The sequence below is a fragment of the Cydia amplana genome, chromosome 17, assembly GCF_948474715.1.
Source record: "Cydia amplana chromosome 17, ilCydAmpl1.1, whole genome shotgun sequence".
NCBI classification, from domain to species: Eukaryota; Metazoa; Arthropoda; class Insecta; order Lepidoptera; family Tortricidae; genus Cydia; species Cydia amplana.
The window spans coordinates 5,441,623-5,457,280 of record NC_086085.1 but is presented as its reverse complement, the minus strand read 5'-3'; the positions used below and the strand labels follow the sequence as shown (position 1 = coordinate 5,457,280).

Below are 15,658 nucleotides of genomic sequence, written 5' to 3'. Positions count from 1 at the left end.
AAGGCCTGAGTGGACGCTCGAAGCGGAGCGTTCGGCGGGGCGTGCAGCGTGGCGTCGGGCTCACAAGTGATTTGAGCAGCGTGCACTAAGGCCGCTCCTATACGCTTGCATTTGTTTAACATGCACGCCGCACGCCCCGCCCCGCTGCACGCCCACTCAGGCCTTACACTAACGAGTGCTTCTTTTTCAGCCTCGCCGCACAATGCTGGAACAAATCAGCCGCCTCCTTGGCGACGACGCGCCGCTCCCGGAGTGCGTGGCCGTGGCGCCGCCTGGCGCGGCCGCGGCGCTGCACGCGCTGGGCGTGCCCACGATTGTCACCCCCGCACCTCACGCCCCGGACGCGAGACCGTTGCTGCAGGCGCTGTATGCGAGGGCTGGGAAGCAGTGAGTATATTGTTATGGTATCCTGGTAGGAACACACGTCTGGCTTAACGCGTTTACGCTTTGGACGTCCCGAGATTGTCACCCCCGCACCTCACGCCCCGGACGCGAGACCGTTGCTGCAGGCGCTGTATGCGAGGGCTGGGAAGCAGTGAGTATATTGTTATGGTATCCTGGTAGGAACACATGCCTGGCTTAACGCGTTTACGCTTTGGGCGTCCCGAGATTGTCACCCCCGCGCCTCACGCCCCGGACGCGAGACCGTTGCTGCAGGCGCTGTACGCGAGGGCTGGGAAGCAGTGAGTATATTGTTATGGTATCCTGGTAGGAACACACGTCTGGCTTAACGCGTTTACGCTTTGGGCGTCCCGAGATTGTCTCCCCCGCGCCTCACGCCCCGGACGCGAGACCGTTGCTGCAGGCGCTGTATGCGAGGGCTGGGAAGCAGTGAGTATAGTGCTATGGTATCCTGGTAGGAACACATGCCTGGCGTAACGGGTTTACGCTTTGGGCGTGCCCACGATTGTCACCCCCGCGCCTCTCGCCCCGGACGCGAGACCGTTGCTACAGGCGCTGTACGCGAGGGCTGGGAAGCAGTGAGTATATTGTTATGGTATCCTGGTAGGAACACACGTCTGGCTTAACGCGTTTACGCTTTGGGCGTCCCGAGATTGTCTCCCCCGCGCCTCACGCCCCGGACGCGAGACCGTTGCTGCAGGCGCTGTATGCGAGGGCTGGGAAGCAGTGAGTATATTGTTATGGTATCCTGGTAGGAACACACGTCTGGCTTAACGCGTTTACGCTATTGTCACCCCCGCACGCCCGTCTACAAGGGCTGAGAAGCAGGGAGTGTAAGGTCTGAGTGGACGCTCGAGTTGGGCGTGCAGCGGGGCGGGGCGTGCGGCGTGCATGTTAAACAAATGCAAACGTATAGGTCCGGCCTTAGTGCACGCTGCTCAAATCACTTGTGAGCCCGACGCCACGCTGCACGCTCCGCCGAACGCTCCGCTCCGAGCGTCCACTCGGGCCTTACACTAAGGTTGTATAGTGTTGTCCGGTAGGAAGGTCGCTACGTCCGGTGCGGGCAATGCGCTTTACGCCTTGTGCGTTTCTACTATTGTCATCCCTGCATCTGACGCCCCTGTTTACTGTTTAGACGATCGTTTGACCCGTGACAGCTGTAAAATTATTTTTTGTCCAATCGTGGTGTTTATTTCTAACCGTAAATCAGTGATCATGCTAAGTTTCCCAGTAGTAAAGAGCAATTTCCTGTGTCCAGGAGCGTGCGGCGCGGCTGCATCCGCGTGGTGGTGGCGGGCGGCGACGGCGCGGCCGCGGCGGCCCTGCGCGCGCACGCCGAGCTGGCGGCGCGCCGCCCGCACGACGCGCCGCCGATACGGTTCTACATCGTACCCATCGGTAACTACTCATTTCTTTTTTTTGTCATCATGTTTCATTTCAGAAGTGTTTCCGACGGCCAATGCGGTTCTATCTTCCCCGGGAACCAAGAAACGTTACATGTATACACTCCAAGTAAATGCTCGATGCTGACGCCGAACGAAATAAATTCCTTTTAACCAAGGTATGGGCATAGAGAAAAAAATACATAGAGTGCTCACTCCATACATCAGTTTTAGTACCAAAAAGACTATTAGCATCTAGCATCGAGTAGCGGAACTATCAGTACTGCTACTTGACAATAGATGTAGCACCGACCGGAAAGTCTTATGCTGTTGAGATAAGACTTTCCGGTCCGTGCTACATCTATTGTCAAGTAGCAGTACTGATAGTTCCGCTACTCGACGCTAGATGTAGACACTGAAATTAATAGTCTGAACTGATGTATGGAGTGAGCACTCTATATATTTTTTTCTCTGCGGTATGGGCGAGCTTACACGCACGCTGCATTTCGTGGCCCAGATGTTCAGATGTACGGAAAGCAGATAAAGACACGGCAAACTTTATTAAAGTTATTTATAGAAATAAATTGGTCTGGATCAATAGGAGAGTGCCTCTACTTTCGACCTCTTTATGCCTTCATACAACGCTTCCCAGTAACCTTAACTAGATTGTAGTTCCACAATATTGAGGACCCTCTTTGGCAGTGTTAAAAGAGATTCTAATCCCTATAAGTGAGAACCTATAATTGGCTCTGTGATTCTATTGTAATTTCTGGATATATGTAGCGCTGTTGGTTTTCCATGTACTAAAATAAAATAAAATAAAAAATAAAATAATTGAATGTAGGTGGTATAACGGTGGCCAGACACTTGGCAGCCACGGACACGGCGTACGGCGCGTTGTTCGGCGACGCGTGGGCCGCGTGCTGCGACCGCGCCGCCGAGGGCAGCCTGCCCGACCAGACCGAGATGTCCTCCAGGATAGCCAGGTAAATTAACCCTTAAATGCATGATTTTTTGTATAACTTTTTAATAAATTGAAATAGATGTGTCATGTTGTATAGATTGAGGGAAAAATAAAGAAAAAAATTATAGTATTTAAAAAAACATATATTTTTTCCGAAAAAGACTTGATGCATATATACATAATTATGCATTTAAGGGTTAATAAAGTCACTTAATCTGTCAACTCCCAGCGGCTCATATTTGAGCCAGAACGCTTATGGGTGACGTCATATCGTGGGAAACGACAGGTTAAGGCTGATGGCGCAAAATTAATATTGGTATAAAAACATAAAATTATATTCAAATGGTCCATTTGATATCCGTAGAGACGGAAGTAGAAAACAAAAACATCCTTACTGATCCAGAGTTGCAGAGGACAGTGGAGAAGGTTGGAGGAGGCCTAGGCCAAAAGGCACACCGAACTGCGGGACTAATTGTAGTAAAAAAAAAAAACCGGCCAAGTGCGAGTAGGACTCGCGCACGGAGGGTTCCGCACCATCAACAAAAAATAGAGCAAAACATAAGCAAAAAAACGGTCACCCATCCAAGTACTGACCCCGCCCGACGTTGCTTAACTTCGGTCAAAAATCACGTTTGTTTTATGGGAGCCCCACTTAAATCTTTATTTTATTCTGTTTTTAGTATTTGTTGTTATAGCGGCAACAGAAATACATCATCTGTGAAAATTTCAACTGTCTAGCTATCACGGTTCGTGAGATACAGCCTGGTGACGGACGGACGGACGGACAGCGGAGTCTTAGTAATTGGGTCCCGTTTTTACCCTTTGGGTACGGAACCCTAAAAAAGATAATATCGACTTAATAACCGTTGTACCCAAGGATCGGAAATAAATGGCTATATATATGTACGTTATCTTAAAAAAATCATAATATTTAAATATTGTGTATGACAGGTACCTCAACAGCATCGGGCCTGTGAACAATGTTCCCATCGGCGAAGCCATGGTGGCGTACCGAGAGCGCTCCGGAGATGAAGACGCCAGTCAAACCTTCGTACCCTTTATTGCTGTAAGTAGCTATGGTTTATAGATTCAGGCGTTCTAACGCATATAATAATTTCAGTGGTTGGCACAGACAATCCAACCTCTAGACATAGCATAGTCGCGCTACCCCCTCTGCCACACATACGGTAGCGTTACTCCATCTTCGAGTCAATCCCGTGCCGTGATTGGTCCGTGTCTTTGAACGGACCAAGCACGGCACGGGATTCGCTCACCTCGTCCCCCCGCACCCCCGTATTTTTGGCAGCATCGGTTTCATGAAAGAATTGGCCTAAGCTCAGTCTAGAGGTTGGATTGTCAGTGGTGGTTGGTAAGATTATAGTTTTACTTTTTGCATGTTTTTTATGAAATAAACAGGCGCGGAGCTAAACCCAGTGTCCAAGCGTGGCCCACCCCCAGTAATTTTGGGTGAACCCGAAGGCGGAGCTACGGGAATGACGAACAAAGCAAAATCCTATACAAAAACTGTGTTAAACGAGCCCGAAGGGCGAGCTTCAGGCTGGGAGGCCAAAGGCCGACCCCGGCGGAGGGCCGAAGGCCCGGAGCCTATACCCCAACTCCCAAGCGTGTCAACCTCAAGTATTTTAAAGCGAGGCCGAAGGCCGATCTCCGCGTAAGGGCGAAGGCCCGAAGCGTCATCCGAAAGGGGGAAATTCTTCTTATCTTTCTAGCAAAAGTACTGCACTAAGAGCTCTAAGAGCGAGGCTACACTGGCGATTTGCGAGCGTCTATGTAAGACGCCGTGCCGCACGCCCCGCTGAAGCGTCCACAAAGGCTGCACCTTAACACGGCCGACCACCGGAGTAGCTAAACATGTAATGATAACGTTTCGTTTCCAGGAGGTCCGCGTGGGCTGCAGCGAGGGCGGGGTATCGTCGCTGGAGCTGGAGGAGGGCGGCTCCCCGCCCGCGCGGCCGTCCCCCCCCGCCACGCCCGCGCCGCTCGAGCTGCAGCCGCCGCTGCTGGCGCGCGAGCCGCTAGAGCTGCAGCTCGACTACTGGCTGGTGAGTGATACCCATCAGGGATGTTGCGGATGCCGATTTTTTGACATCCGCGGATGCGGATGCGGATTTTTAAAGGCTCACATCCGCGGATGCGGATGTCAAGATAGTACCATAAAAAACGTCAAATATTACATTTTAGTAATTTTTATTTCAAAAAACCGGCCAAGTGCGAGTCGGACTCGCGTTCCAAGGGTTCCGTACATTAAGTCCCACTCACGCTTGACTGCTCATTTCTATAGGTTTTTTTGGTTAATGACTAAATTACCTAGCAGTCTAGCACTTACGCCGATGCTAAGACGTTCCTGTATCGACCTGTTCCACATCCGCATCCGCATTAAATCCGCATCGATTTTATGCGGATGCGGATGCGGATGTTGAAAATAATGCGGATGTTCCGCGGTTGCGGATGCGGATGCGGATATTCGCAACATCCCTGATACCCATAGACTAGGAATCCTCTAGACGGAGTTTAGAGCAATTATTTCATGAAACCGATGCTGCCAAAAATACTGGGGTGCGAGGGACGAGGTGAGCGAGTCCCGTGCCGTGATTGGTCCGTTCAAAGACACGGACGTCACACAAAGACACTTCGACTCCAAGATGGAGTAAAACTACCGTATATTTGTGGCAGAGGGGGTAGCGCTACTATGCTCAGTTTAGAGGATGTCTTGTCTGTGGTGTTACCCTATTACCCGAACCGCGCACACTCGATGCTGACCGCCATGCAGTTGTTTTATCCAAAGTCAGTATCGAGCGTGCACGCCCGAAGCGAGCGTTTCGTGGCCGAGACGTTAGCCCTTGCTTTTAGGTAGGAACCATATGGCGTAATGGCGCTTTTTACGCATTCACGCTAAAAAACCCAATACAGGCTAACCCTCTCGCACCTATCACAAATCGGAAAAGGATGTCTCAAACTTTTAACCCCCATGCCAATTCAAACCTTAGAAGATGAATTCCTGAAATTAAGTGGAATTAAAAGTATCCTACGCCTTTATTGTTAGCAGGATATAGCGATAAGTGTTCTTTCATCACTTTGTCGTATCCACAGAACAAGTAGAATGGCGATGCGAGCAGGGTACGTGTCGCCGCCGGTTATGAGCGAACGCTCGCATGCTAGTACTCGCCCGCGCTGACCGAAAAACGTAAACATGCCTTTTGCGCCACAATAACGTTCAGATTAAGAAGCCAGACAATCAAATCTGTCTAAAGGAGGCGTATCCATTCACCAGGCACACAAGTTTTTACTACCGTTGCGCGAGAAATGTGGAAATGTGGAGAGGAACGAGCGGCGACACCGATTCCGATACTAACTGCGCGCGATAGCCGTTCTAACCTCTTTAATATGTTCTGTGGTCGTATCCTCATTTTGATGTGTCATTTTTGGTTCTAGGTTCCAGGCCGGGCAACCGAGGGTGCCGACGGCAAGGTGACAGTCAAAGCGTCGTTCAGAGCGCTGCACGTGACGCGACAGAACGCACACCTCTGCATCACCTATCTCACCAAGGAGAAGAAACAAAAGAGTGAGTCTATTAACTACCCCAATAGAAACGACCATTGGCTTCAAGGTCTTCGCGTAGTTAAGTTTCCTGTCCGGAATCCGGATCTCCATTTCGCAAAAAAAGGGAATAGCGATGGACTATAGTTATTTACGATACAAGTGCGGAAAAGAGGAAATTGGAAACGAGTGGCGATTAATTAAAACACGACCGAAGAGTGTTTTAAATCGACACGAGTTGCGAATTACCTATTCGCACGTGTATCGTACAATGTTCTACAGTACATATGGCACTTTAAACTTTCGACATACGCACGGAAACTGCTCTTTTGCGCGCTAGTTCGGGAAAGTAGGACCATATGTACTGTAAACGTATAAACATACCTAGAATAGAAACCGTGTGGCGTGTAAATATAAGAGTTGCATACCCTCGTAATTAAGATGATCCGGATAATAAATCGTTGACTGCTGACTAGTAGCACTACTGTCGAGTACTGCTTTTACTCGCTTCTCGCCGATCGCCGTCGATTGGACAGCTGCCATAGACTATAGAAATGATTCCACCAGCTTTCCTTCAAAATCTTTGTGTATTTGAGCAGCTTAAAATACTTGATCTTTGTATGTTTGAGCACCCTATCCTTTAACCCCGTGAAAAATCTGGTTTGTCCTTTGTCCAATAGATGACAATGGATTTGGTCTTATTGTTGTTTCCTTCGACATATCACTGCTCATATAAACGAGGAGTTTGATGGTTTATTTTACATGGTGTGTAATGGGAATGTTTTTATTTATTTCAGTTATGCGGTTGGGTAAGAAGAAGGAAAAGACTGGCGAAGCGGAGCCGGGCCGAGCGCAGACTGTCGACGGTATCGCGCGACTCATATGCTCTGCTAAAGGCTCACACAATCTGCCGCTCAAAGGTACAGTCCTAATAAATTTTCTCATAATAAATTTTCTCGTAATGCATGTTAATTATAAGATGTAATTATTTATGAAAAGATGTGTCCCGCCGAGTTTGTTGCCGGTCCCATAATGGGATACCCTCCTCCAATTGACGGGGGATTTAAATCTTCTCGGGGCAGAGGTGTAGGGTTGGAGCCGGTCTACCTAGCTTTATTTGACGTTCATAAGCGCATTGTAATTATGCCTACTTGAATAAACTATCTTTTATCTTATCTAATTATTCAAGGGTTTTACTAGTGTATCTATAGACGTAGCTACTTATTAGAATAATGTATAAACAATAGGCTACATGACTAATTTTTTTTATGATATCAATCGATCGGGTTTGTTTTTAGGATCAAATGTCTATATGGGACCCATTGCATTAAAGTAACACAAAAGTCAGAAATTGTAGTCAAAGTCCGACAGTCGCACTTCACTCGCGAAACGCCCTATACAAAACGGCCAGAGGCCGTGACGTCATCGCCCATCTTGTAGTATAGACAAAACAAGAAAATTGCGTTTTTGTCGGTGAAATATTGCGTTTATGTATATAGTTGCTATACAATATTTTTTTGGATGAAATGTAAGGACGCGAATGGTACTTAATACTTTTATCGTTTTTGGAAGTTAAAAAAAAACTTAAATTTTGAAACTTTCAGGTCCTGTAATTTTGTAATTTTTCAATATTTTATTTTAATATCCACATTGTGATAAATTGCTCATTTGCTATCTATTTTACTAGATTTTGTTACAAAATTCAACATGTGTCATCATCCCTATTGGTGTCTCAATCTCCCTCTATTTACGACTCTACATCAGATTGTTAAGATACTCTGACACAATCTGTCTGGATAATATATTGAGTCTTAGTTTACGCTTAATAATAACAAATCTATAATATTTTTCGTTATTCCACAGTATACATCGATGGCACAGAATGGAACGGCGTTAAATTCTTCCAACTGTCGACGCAGTGGCAGACACACGTGAAAACGTTCCCCGTGGCGACCTGCGGCGCGCCGCTCGCGCCACCGGAGACCTAGAATTGGCTCCGAACCAAACTCGGTGTCATCCACTCTCTGGCTTCCTCGCTCTGGCACTCGAGGGCGACCCTAGCCGGCCACGAATAATCGCCGAGCTGGTTTGACGAGTTCGAATTTGGAACGCGGCCATTTTGAAAAGCGCAACGGCGAATGCTGGCCACCAATAACAAAAGCGCCGAGCTTGCTTGACGAGTTCAAATTTAGAACGCGGCCATTTTAAACGGCACACTCGTAGGGTTGCCGACGGCTTTCTAACGAGGCTCTGAAACTTTTCGAACGTATCGATTTTTAGTATTAAAGAAAAAAATACGTTGGTTATTTTGCAGTCAGTAATATTACGCTATCGAGCTGCCATGATTTTATTAGCGCGTAGAAAGCTTTTGTTGTGTAGCTTGAATAGGGTTTACTGTTTGTTATTAGATCTGTAGTCAACTGTATGCATGCTTCAACTTCAATGTTTATCGTATAGGTATTCAAGTTACATAATAAACGCTCAAAATCACGTTAACTATTCATTCATAGTCATTCATTAGTTGTATGTTTAATGTTATAAAAACTAGGTATTCGCATACTCAATATGTATCGAGTTAATGAAGGGTTCGTGACATTTCCATAATGTAATGTAAGCTAGGTTATGTATCAGAGTAGAAGAAACCGAATTTCGGAGTATCTGTCGGCACATATCATTGTTGGTTCGTGCTGCTGAGTACGCTCGTTTTATTATCTGTGATTCGTTAATGCAGTTTAAAAAATGGCGACGGCGATCGCCAGACATTTTTTTGTATATTTTTTGTAAGCACCTAAATTAACTGCAGTTTTTTAACTTTTGTACCGATTAATGCATAGAATTTTTTAATACAAATAGATTGCTAGAACACCAGTATCTTCCGCATGTAATCTTACGCTCTAACGCTTTTAATTTAAAGCCTATTATAGCAGGAATCATATCTCTCGGTTTCCTTGAAGTTTTCTGCCTCCCGTTTAATGATTCCGAGCCAATTTGGACTTTATTTAATGGTGTTACGGCTAGTTTTAGGAGGTGAAAACCCCAAGGGGACGGGTAATGTAGTGTAGCAACGACTGTCGAATGATATCATAGGTTAACTGTACTATCTTGTAGGTTAGAGATGTGGTTCAGACTTGCGGCTGTGTTGTCGAAAGTCAGCCATGTTTACCCAAGTTTCAGGAAAATGTATGGGAATTTTTATCGTGTATTTTACATAGCAAGGTCATGATGCATATTTTGTTAGTATGACTAGTAAACTAAGATTTAATACTTGTAGCAAGATTGATATTACGCAGTTTTTGAAGTCAACAAATTCTGAATGCAGGTACTTATAAGTATGTACATTCAAATATGACTTCGGGCTAATGTATAAAAGCGTATAAAGGGTCAGTTTTAAATTATCTGCGAATTAGTTTCCCAAATATTTTGTTTACATTGCCTAAGTAAATAGTAATAGCTTTTTAAGCAATACGAAAAATGTGCCAAATTAGAACCAATTTTAACGTTAAAACCGTTTAGATTTTGAAGTAGAAGCTTCTTCAAAGTAAATTAGAGGAAAGAACATTTTTTGAAGTGAAAACTTCTTTAGCGGCGCTGGGCACTTTTTGAGATGGAGAAAAAATTATAAACTCGAGACAGCGTAAGGCGATCATGTGACCGTAAGGCGATCACGTGACCGTAAGATTTAGATGGCCACTCATTTAGATGGCATTTAAATCAATAAAGAAAAACTCAATGACATTACATGACATTTTTTATCTCAACTACCTTCACAGTAAGGTATTGTATAGCAGTCACATGAACATTCTCTGTTCCAAGACCTAGTCGAAATTTTAAAGATTCCAAGTACAATACCAAGAAATCGTAAAATGTCTGTATATTAGATTCTACGCTACTCATATTAAACTGTTGAACTACTTAGTCTTAGGTGTACTACAAAATTAATAGGCGTAAATAAAATATTTGGAAGAAACTAGTTTTCGTAAAATTCGACAATAGTTTTGCCAATAGTCGTACGCTTTCTATAAGTAATTAATCGTTGTAGTCCGTTAGTGTAAGGCGTAATAAGAACAATCAAATTTACAATTTACAATAAGACGATATCGAATCAGATATTCTGTATCCCCCTATATTAAACTGAATAAAACTGACTCCAATTCATCCTAGCTACAATTTTTAGAGCATTCGCTACGCTCAATATTCGCTATATTAAGTCGTATTACTGTGACTACATTGTCATCAACAATTCAACATTACTATGTATTGTCAGTATTGTTTTCTGTTCTTCATCAATCTAGTTGTCTCATAAGTAGGTAAAGCAAAAAATTCTCAAGGATTCTAAGATCGATTTTGAGCATAGGTACTTCTTCGTTTCAAATAGTTTCTTTTTGATCTTTCAAAACTGTTTTCCAAATTTCTGCCTAACATTTTCATATATTTTACGATGACGCGTCGCAGTCGATATGCGTGGCGTTCAAAATTGTTTGTTGTTTTAATGTAGCTTACCTACACCAAGTCTTAAGGCTACGTCACACAGTCGCGTTTTTCGGGCGGCGAGGGAGCGGGGCGCGCCGCTTTTACATATAAAACGCTCACGTCACGCCCCGCTCACGCGCCGCCGGGAAAACGCGTCTGTGTGACGAAGCCTTTATCTTTCTAATGGCGGATGTATATTAGGGACAGACTGTAGTTTCGTTACTCGATATGGAACTTTGCTAAAGTATCCTCATTCAACAATACTTTATCTCAATTAATCTGTATTTCATAAAATAACCAATCAATACAATTAATAATAAATATTGATATTTAATCGATACGCGCTCTAGTCGTCTCGCGTAATGGAAGACTTCTTTTTGTATTAAATGCGTATGAGATTGTACTTTAGCTATACGAATCGATCCGTGCGGTTTTACTGCAAAGTTAGAAAACAAGGATAATTCCTTGTACTTAGTTACTAAAACAATTGTAAAGTCAACTGTATGTCATCGCCATAAGGTTCACCGCGAGCTGGAGTTAAAATAACCTACTGGAAACATAAAAGCTTGTAGAGTTAAATTCGAGTAATGGGATTCGTCATTTCATTACATTTCTAACTTTGTAGTGGAATCACAACACATTCAGTCCCCTTTGCACGGTCCATCTAGTCTGCGAAAAAGGCAGATTGACAGTGTGCAGGGGGCTTTGCTGTCCTCTTATAAAATAACGTACAATTACAAAAACATAAGTTACATAGATCGAGATTCATTAGCACAAAATGCTTTTGGGCTAAAATATTTTGGGTCTGGTGAAAAATATATCTGTATCGGTACTAACGATCGAGTGAATGTCCGATTAAAATCATGCGAATGGTTTTTGTTAAAAATAAAACCGATTAACTAGTCTGAATGTGAAAGTACTGTGCGTTATTATGTACGTAGGGGCAGCTTAGAGTAAGTATCTAAGCAAATTTGGATCGTAGAATCGAATATAAACCATCCAAGTTCAATAAAGTAGGATAGTTGTTACTTTTCAGTTGTAGCTCCATATAAACGTATCGCAATAACTGTTTAATGTAATTTAACTGGATTAGAGCAGTCAGATATCATTGGACTTACAATTATGGTGCCATTATAGTGTTGGCAATTAAAACAAAAAGAAGCTCAAGATAAATTAAGTTTCGTCATATCTAGAGGCCTAGCCGATGTGTAATTAAGGTGGGTGACTCTGTCAGTAATAATAATGGTTGCTGTATCATTCTAAACTATCGTGATACAGTAGAAGTAAATATTACTGACAGTGTCTGTCCACCCTAGCTTAACGTTGTTCCATAATCGTATATTCGTGTAATAGCGTTTAATACCTATAATTTACGATTATTTAATTAATTGTAATTAATATAATTTGATCTCATAGCTATCAACATATTGGCATTATATTATTTCAAAATAACATAAAATTTGGTTAAAATAATATAATTGTATTTAACTAGGTATTTGGTGTCATTTTGTAAATCATCACAAATTATTGTGCCCATGAGGAATGGCTGAACGAATTCATGAATTTCGTTAAAACATGTCATATGTTCTTTTAAGTTAAATTAGTACAAAAATATTTTTATGTTTGTTATCTACTAAATACCTATATTATTTTCTGTAAAAAAAGAAAACTGATTGTCAGTGCAATAATGTGTATTGAATACTCCCCCAGGGCTAATGATTTTATTTCAGTTTGACTTACAATTTATGGTTTAATTACATTATTTTTAAGTGAAGTGATGAGATATATTATTTTATCATAATTTGCAAGTATGGTTTGTATTTATTGTACAAATAAAATTTTGCATTGAAATAAATATATCTTTTATTTTATAAAAATCTAACAATAAATAACCTTATAAAATTGTAAACATCATGACTAGATGTAAAATCTTGTAAAATTTGATAATTTGTCATAGTAGATAGATTTGCTAACACAAGTATTGCTTGTAAATAAGACTACAAGCCATGAAATATCACAAACTGTTTCCTGAGACCATCAACACCTCCTATTCCTCCTTTAGGTATAATAAACAACTGGTTCTCTTTCCCTTTTGGAGGTATAAATTCCCATAAGTTCTTATTACTGTTGTACAGGTCAAATAGTCTCCAAGTAGCCAGAAATCTAGATTTCCCATGCCTGCATAGTACATAGACATTATCAGGGTCTGAGTCTAGAGTTGATCTGGGGTTTTTACAGATGATTACTCCGCTGATGAGTGCCCAGTGTGCCTTGTGGCCTTGTCTGAGACATGGTGAATGATTGGCATCCGCATCATAACTGTAATTCTAGTTAAGGGTTTATAATAAAATGTAGATCACATTACAATTATCATAGATCCCTACATAAAACATTCAAAGTTAACTTTCAGTTCTACATCCAAAAATAATGCAACAGGTGTGATGCTGGCAATGATTATGTTAATCTTAGCATTGATAATTCTTTTGCTACAAAATTAACACATTCACAGCCAAGAGACTTAGCTATTTTTTTAAACACTTAAGGAATTTAAATCTAAAAATTTTAAGTATAAAATATTGAAAAGGATACGGAACTAGCAACACAGCACCATCTAATAACTTCTCTATAATATCATGGCTAAAAAGATGTCCAAACTTCACCCCACAGGAGACACCCTCTATATCTGCCAAGCTGAAAACTTTCTCTGCCAACTTTACCATATCCTTACTACTCAGCATCTCTCCATTATTACTGTACCCCTCTTGCTTGCAGACATCTAACATTTCACTAGCAGAAACCTTCCCTCTCACTAGCATAGAGAGAGCCGCCAATCCACAAGTGGGCCCGACTTGCAGAATAGACTCAAAATGCTTGTAACAATATTTAAAAGGCGCGATTTGATGGCAAATACTATTTTTAGCACAAGCTTCCCACAGGTCAAGGTTTTTTGATGCCCATTCGCAAATTTCTGGAAATTTTGGTGTTGGATTGCTGTCTGCGTATGACGGGAGCTCTGGAGAGTCGTGCTTGAGGTCGAGGGTCTGAGGGGGCGGTGGAGGCGGCGGCGGGAGAGAACACATCCTTTTACTATTACGGTTTTACCTTAGTTGCAACAACACACAGTAAAATTGACCTTCTCTAACTATTATGTAACTAGTCATTCATAAACTAGTAATTCACAAAATAAGGTCAAGGTAAGGTAAATATTTTAGGTAAAGTCTGTTATTTGTAAAACAAACTTTCATCACATAGCATTTGATTGACAATGATCCATAACTTAACTTTGATTTGACATGACAGTTTGACAGTACACAGCAGTGTTGCCAGAGCGCTCCCAGCTTTTGTACGTAGGTACGTCAGAAAAGGTACGATTTGGGTAAAAAAAGTACGGATTATTTTTAGGATAAATTTCTTACAGAAATAATATTTCTAAAGAATCTGGGGGTCTACCGCGAATTCCTAAATTCCCAAAATGCGGGGATCTTTCTCTTTGGCTCCAATGAAGGCGTAATTAGAGTGACAGAGACAGATGTCCGCAATTTGTGAACATCGATTTTCGCGGTTATAGCCCAGTTTGGAAAAAAAATTGAATAGTCCAGAGGGCTAGGGCCCGCGGTAGGCCGCGGTAGGCCGCGAACCACCTTCGACGTGTTGCCTGCCTCCCTGTCACACTTACGTACGAATTCATAAGTGAGACAGAGAGGCCACAAGTCAAAAGTGGTTCGCGGTTGACCCTCAGGGCCTTGGAGGATACAACTAAACGGAGTAGCCATTAACAAGCTTTCCCCTCTGTCGAAAATAGGCGGCCAACGGTCATACACAATGTATGGACTGACGTTTATCTGACATGGCTATTTTTACGTTACGCATACATTTGACGTTCCCCTCCCCCGCAAAAATCGGCAGACTGTTTTGTACAGAAAATTACAGACAAGGCGTCTCCGTTTGATTATATCCTCTAAGCTCAGGGCTATAACCGCGAAAATCAAAGTTCGCAAATTGCGGGCATCTTTGTCTGTCACTCTAATTACGCCTTCATTGGAGTAAAAAAGGAAGATCCCCGCAATTTGCTTATTTCGGTTTTCGCGGTTGGCCCTCAGATTCAAAAAGGTTATATTATAAAACAGCATCAGCGTTTGCCTACATTTTGCTATCATTTTGCGATTGCAATTTGTAATAAAAAAAGAACTAAATATTTTAAAGTACACAATACAACTCATTTGTTTTAAGTATTTCTCTCAGTAAATACATTTTAACATAAACAAAGTTAAATTGATATAGGTACATGAAAAATTAATAGCCGACCGAATTTTGACTATCTGAGTTTTGTTAAGACACAACTGCCGACTGCAACTGCTACTTGTAATTACATGTAATATACGTACATTGTTTGGACGTATATTGTCTATAATTTTAATTTCCTTATAGTACCCACATGTACATGGTACTTTTTTATGTTGGCCATTATTTTCAAATTAGAAATTTTGCCCCGAATTAACCAACATACCGAAAAAAAAATTGAAAAACTGTCGTACTTCAAAAGGTACGAATTTAGTACGATGTACGCTGCGTACAAAAATGGTACGCAAGGATCCAAAATAGTACGCAAAACCGTACTAAAAGGTACGATCTGGCAACACTGGTACACAGCTGATTTCTTAAGATGCGTTCATTTAATTAAGGATTATTATAATATGGAATTATTAAGTACTTACATAAATTAGTTATCGTAGTGAAATCAGCTACCAAAAGTTATTATTCAGATTTTATTTAACCTACGAATATTGTGTAAAAATGTTTTATCCAATAAAACCTTAAAATGAATGAACGAAGTGAACTAGGGTGCGGTCAATCGTTCTAGATCTATCATTCACTCGTC

At 42.3% G+C, this 15,658-nt stretch overlaps 2 protein-coding genes across 6 annotated transcripts in view; one reads left to right on the top strand and one right to left on the bottom strand.

Annotated features, from left to right (window-relative positions):
- LOC134655687 (phosphofurin acidic cluster sorting protein 1) overlaps window positions 1-9,033 on the top strand; it is a 177,068-nt gene extending 168,035 nt beyond the window's left edge. For all 5 annotated transcript variants that reach the window (XM_063511137.1, XM_063511135.1, XM_063511139.1 and 2 more), the window contains 8 exons: window positions 191-387; window positions 1,664-1,803; window positions 2,632-2,773; window positions 3,703-3,817; window positions 4,650-4,814; window positions 6,205-6,334; window positions 7,107-7,229; window positions 8,173-9,033. In XM_063511137.1, coding sequence (XP_063367207.1) covers window positions 191-387; window positions 1,664-1,803; window positions 2,632-2,773; window positions 3,703-3,817; window positions 4,650-4,814; window positions 6,205-6,334; window positions 7,107-7,229; window positions 8,173-8,297 — 1,137 coding nt within the window. In that variant the 3' untranslated portion in view covers window positions 8,298-9,033. The remainder of the gene's footprint in view (window positions 1-190; window positions 388-1,663; window positions 1,804-2,631; window positions 2,774-3,702; window positions 3,818-4,649; window positions 4,815-6,204; window positions 6,335-7,106; window positions 7,230-8,172) is intronic.
- A 3,591-nt stretch (window positions 9,034-12,624) lies between these two features.
- On the bottom strand, window positions 12,625-13,997 carry LOC134655957 (actin maturation protease). The gene is made up of 2 exons (XM_063511471.1): window positions 13,369-13,997; window positions 12,625-13,098 (listed from the first exon to the last, which is right to left on the bottom strand). The coding sequence occupies exons 1-2, from the start codon at window positions 13,857-13,859 to the stop codon at window positions 12,777-12,779; spliced, it is 813 nt and encodes a 270-aa protein (XP_063367541.1). The 5' UTR covers window positions 13,860-13,997; the 3' UTR covers window positions 12,625-12,776.
- Between the last annotated feature and the right edge of the window lie 1,661 nt (window positions 13,998-15,658).

Excerpts from the sequence above, each read along its gene's own strand:
- LOC134655957 (XM_063511471.1), bottom strand. The coding sequence starts at position 13,859 with ATGTGTTCTCTCCCGCCGCCGCCTCCACCGCCCCCTCAGACCCTCGAC. Across the intron at positions 13,099-13,368 it reads GGTGCTGTGTTGCTAGTTCC|TTATGATGCGGATGCCAATC; the intron begins GTATCCTTTTCA and ends CTAGAATTACAG.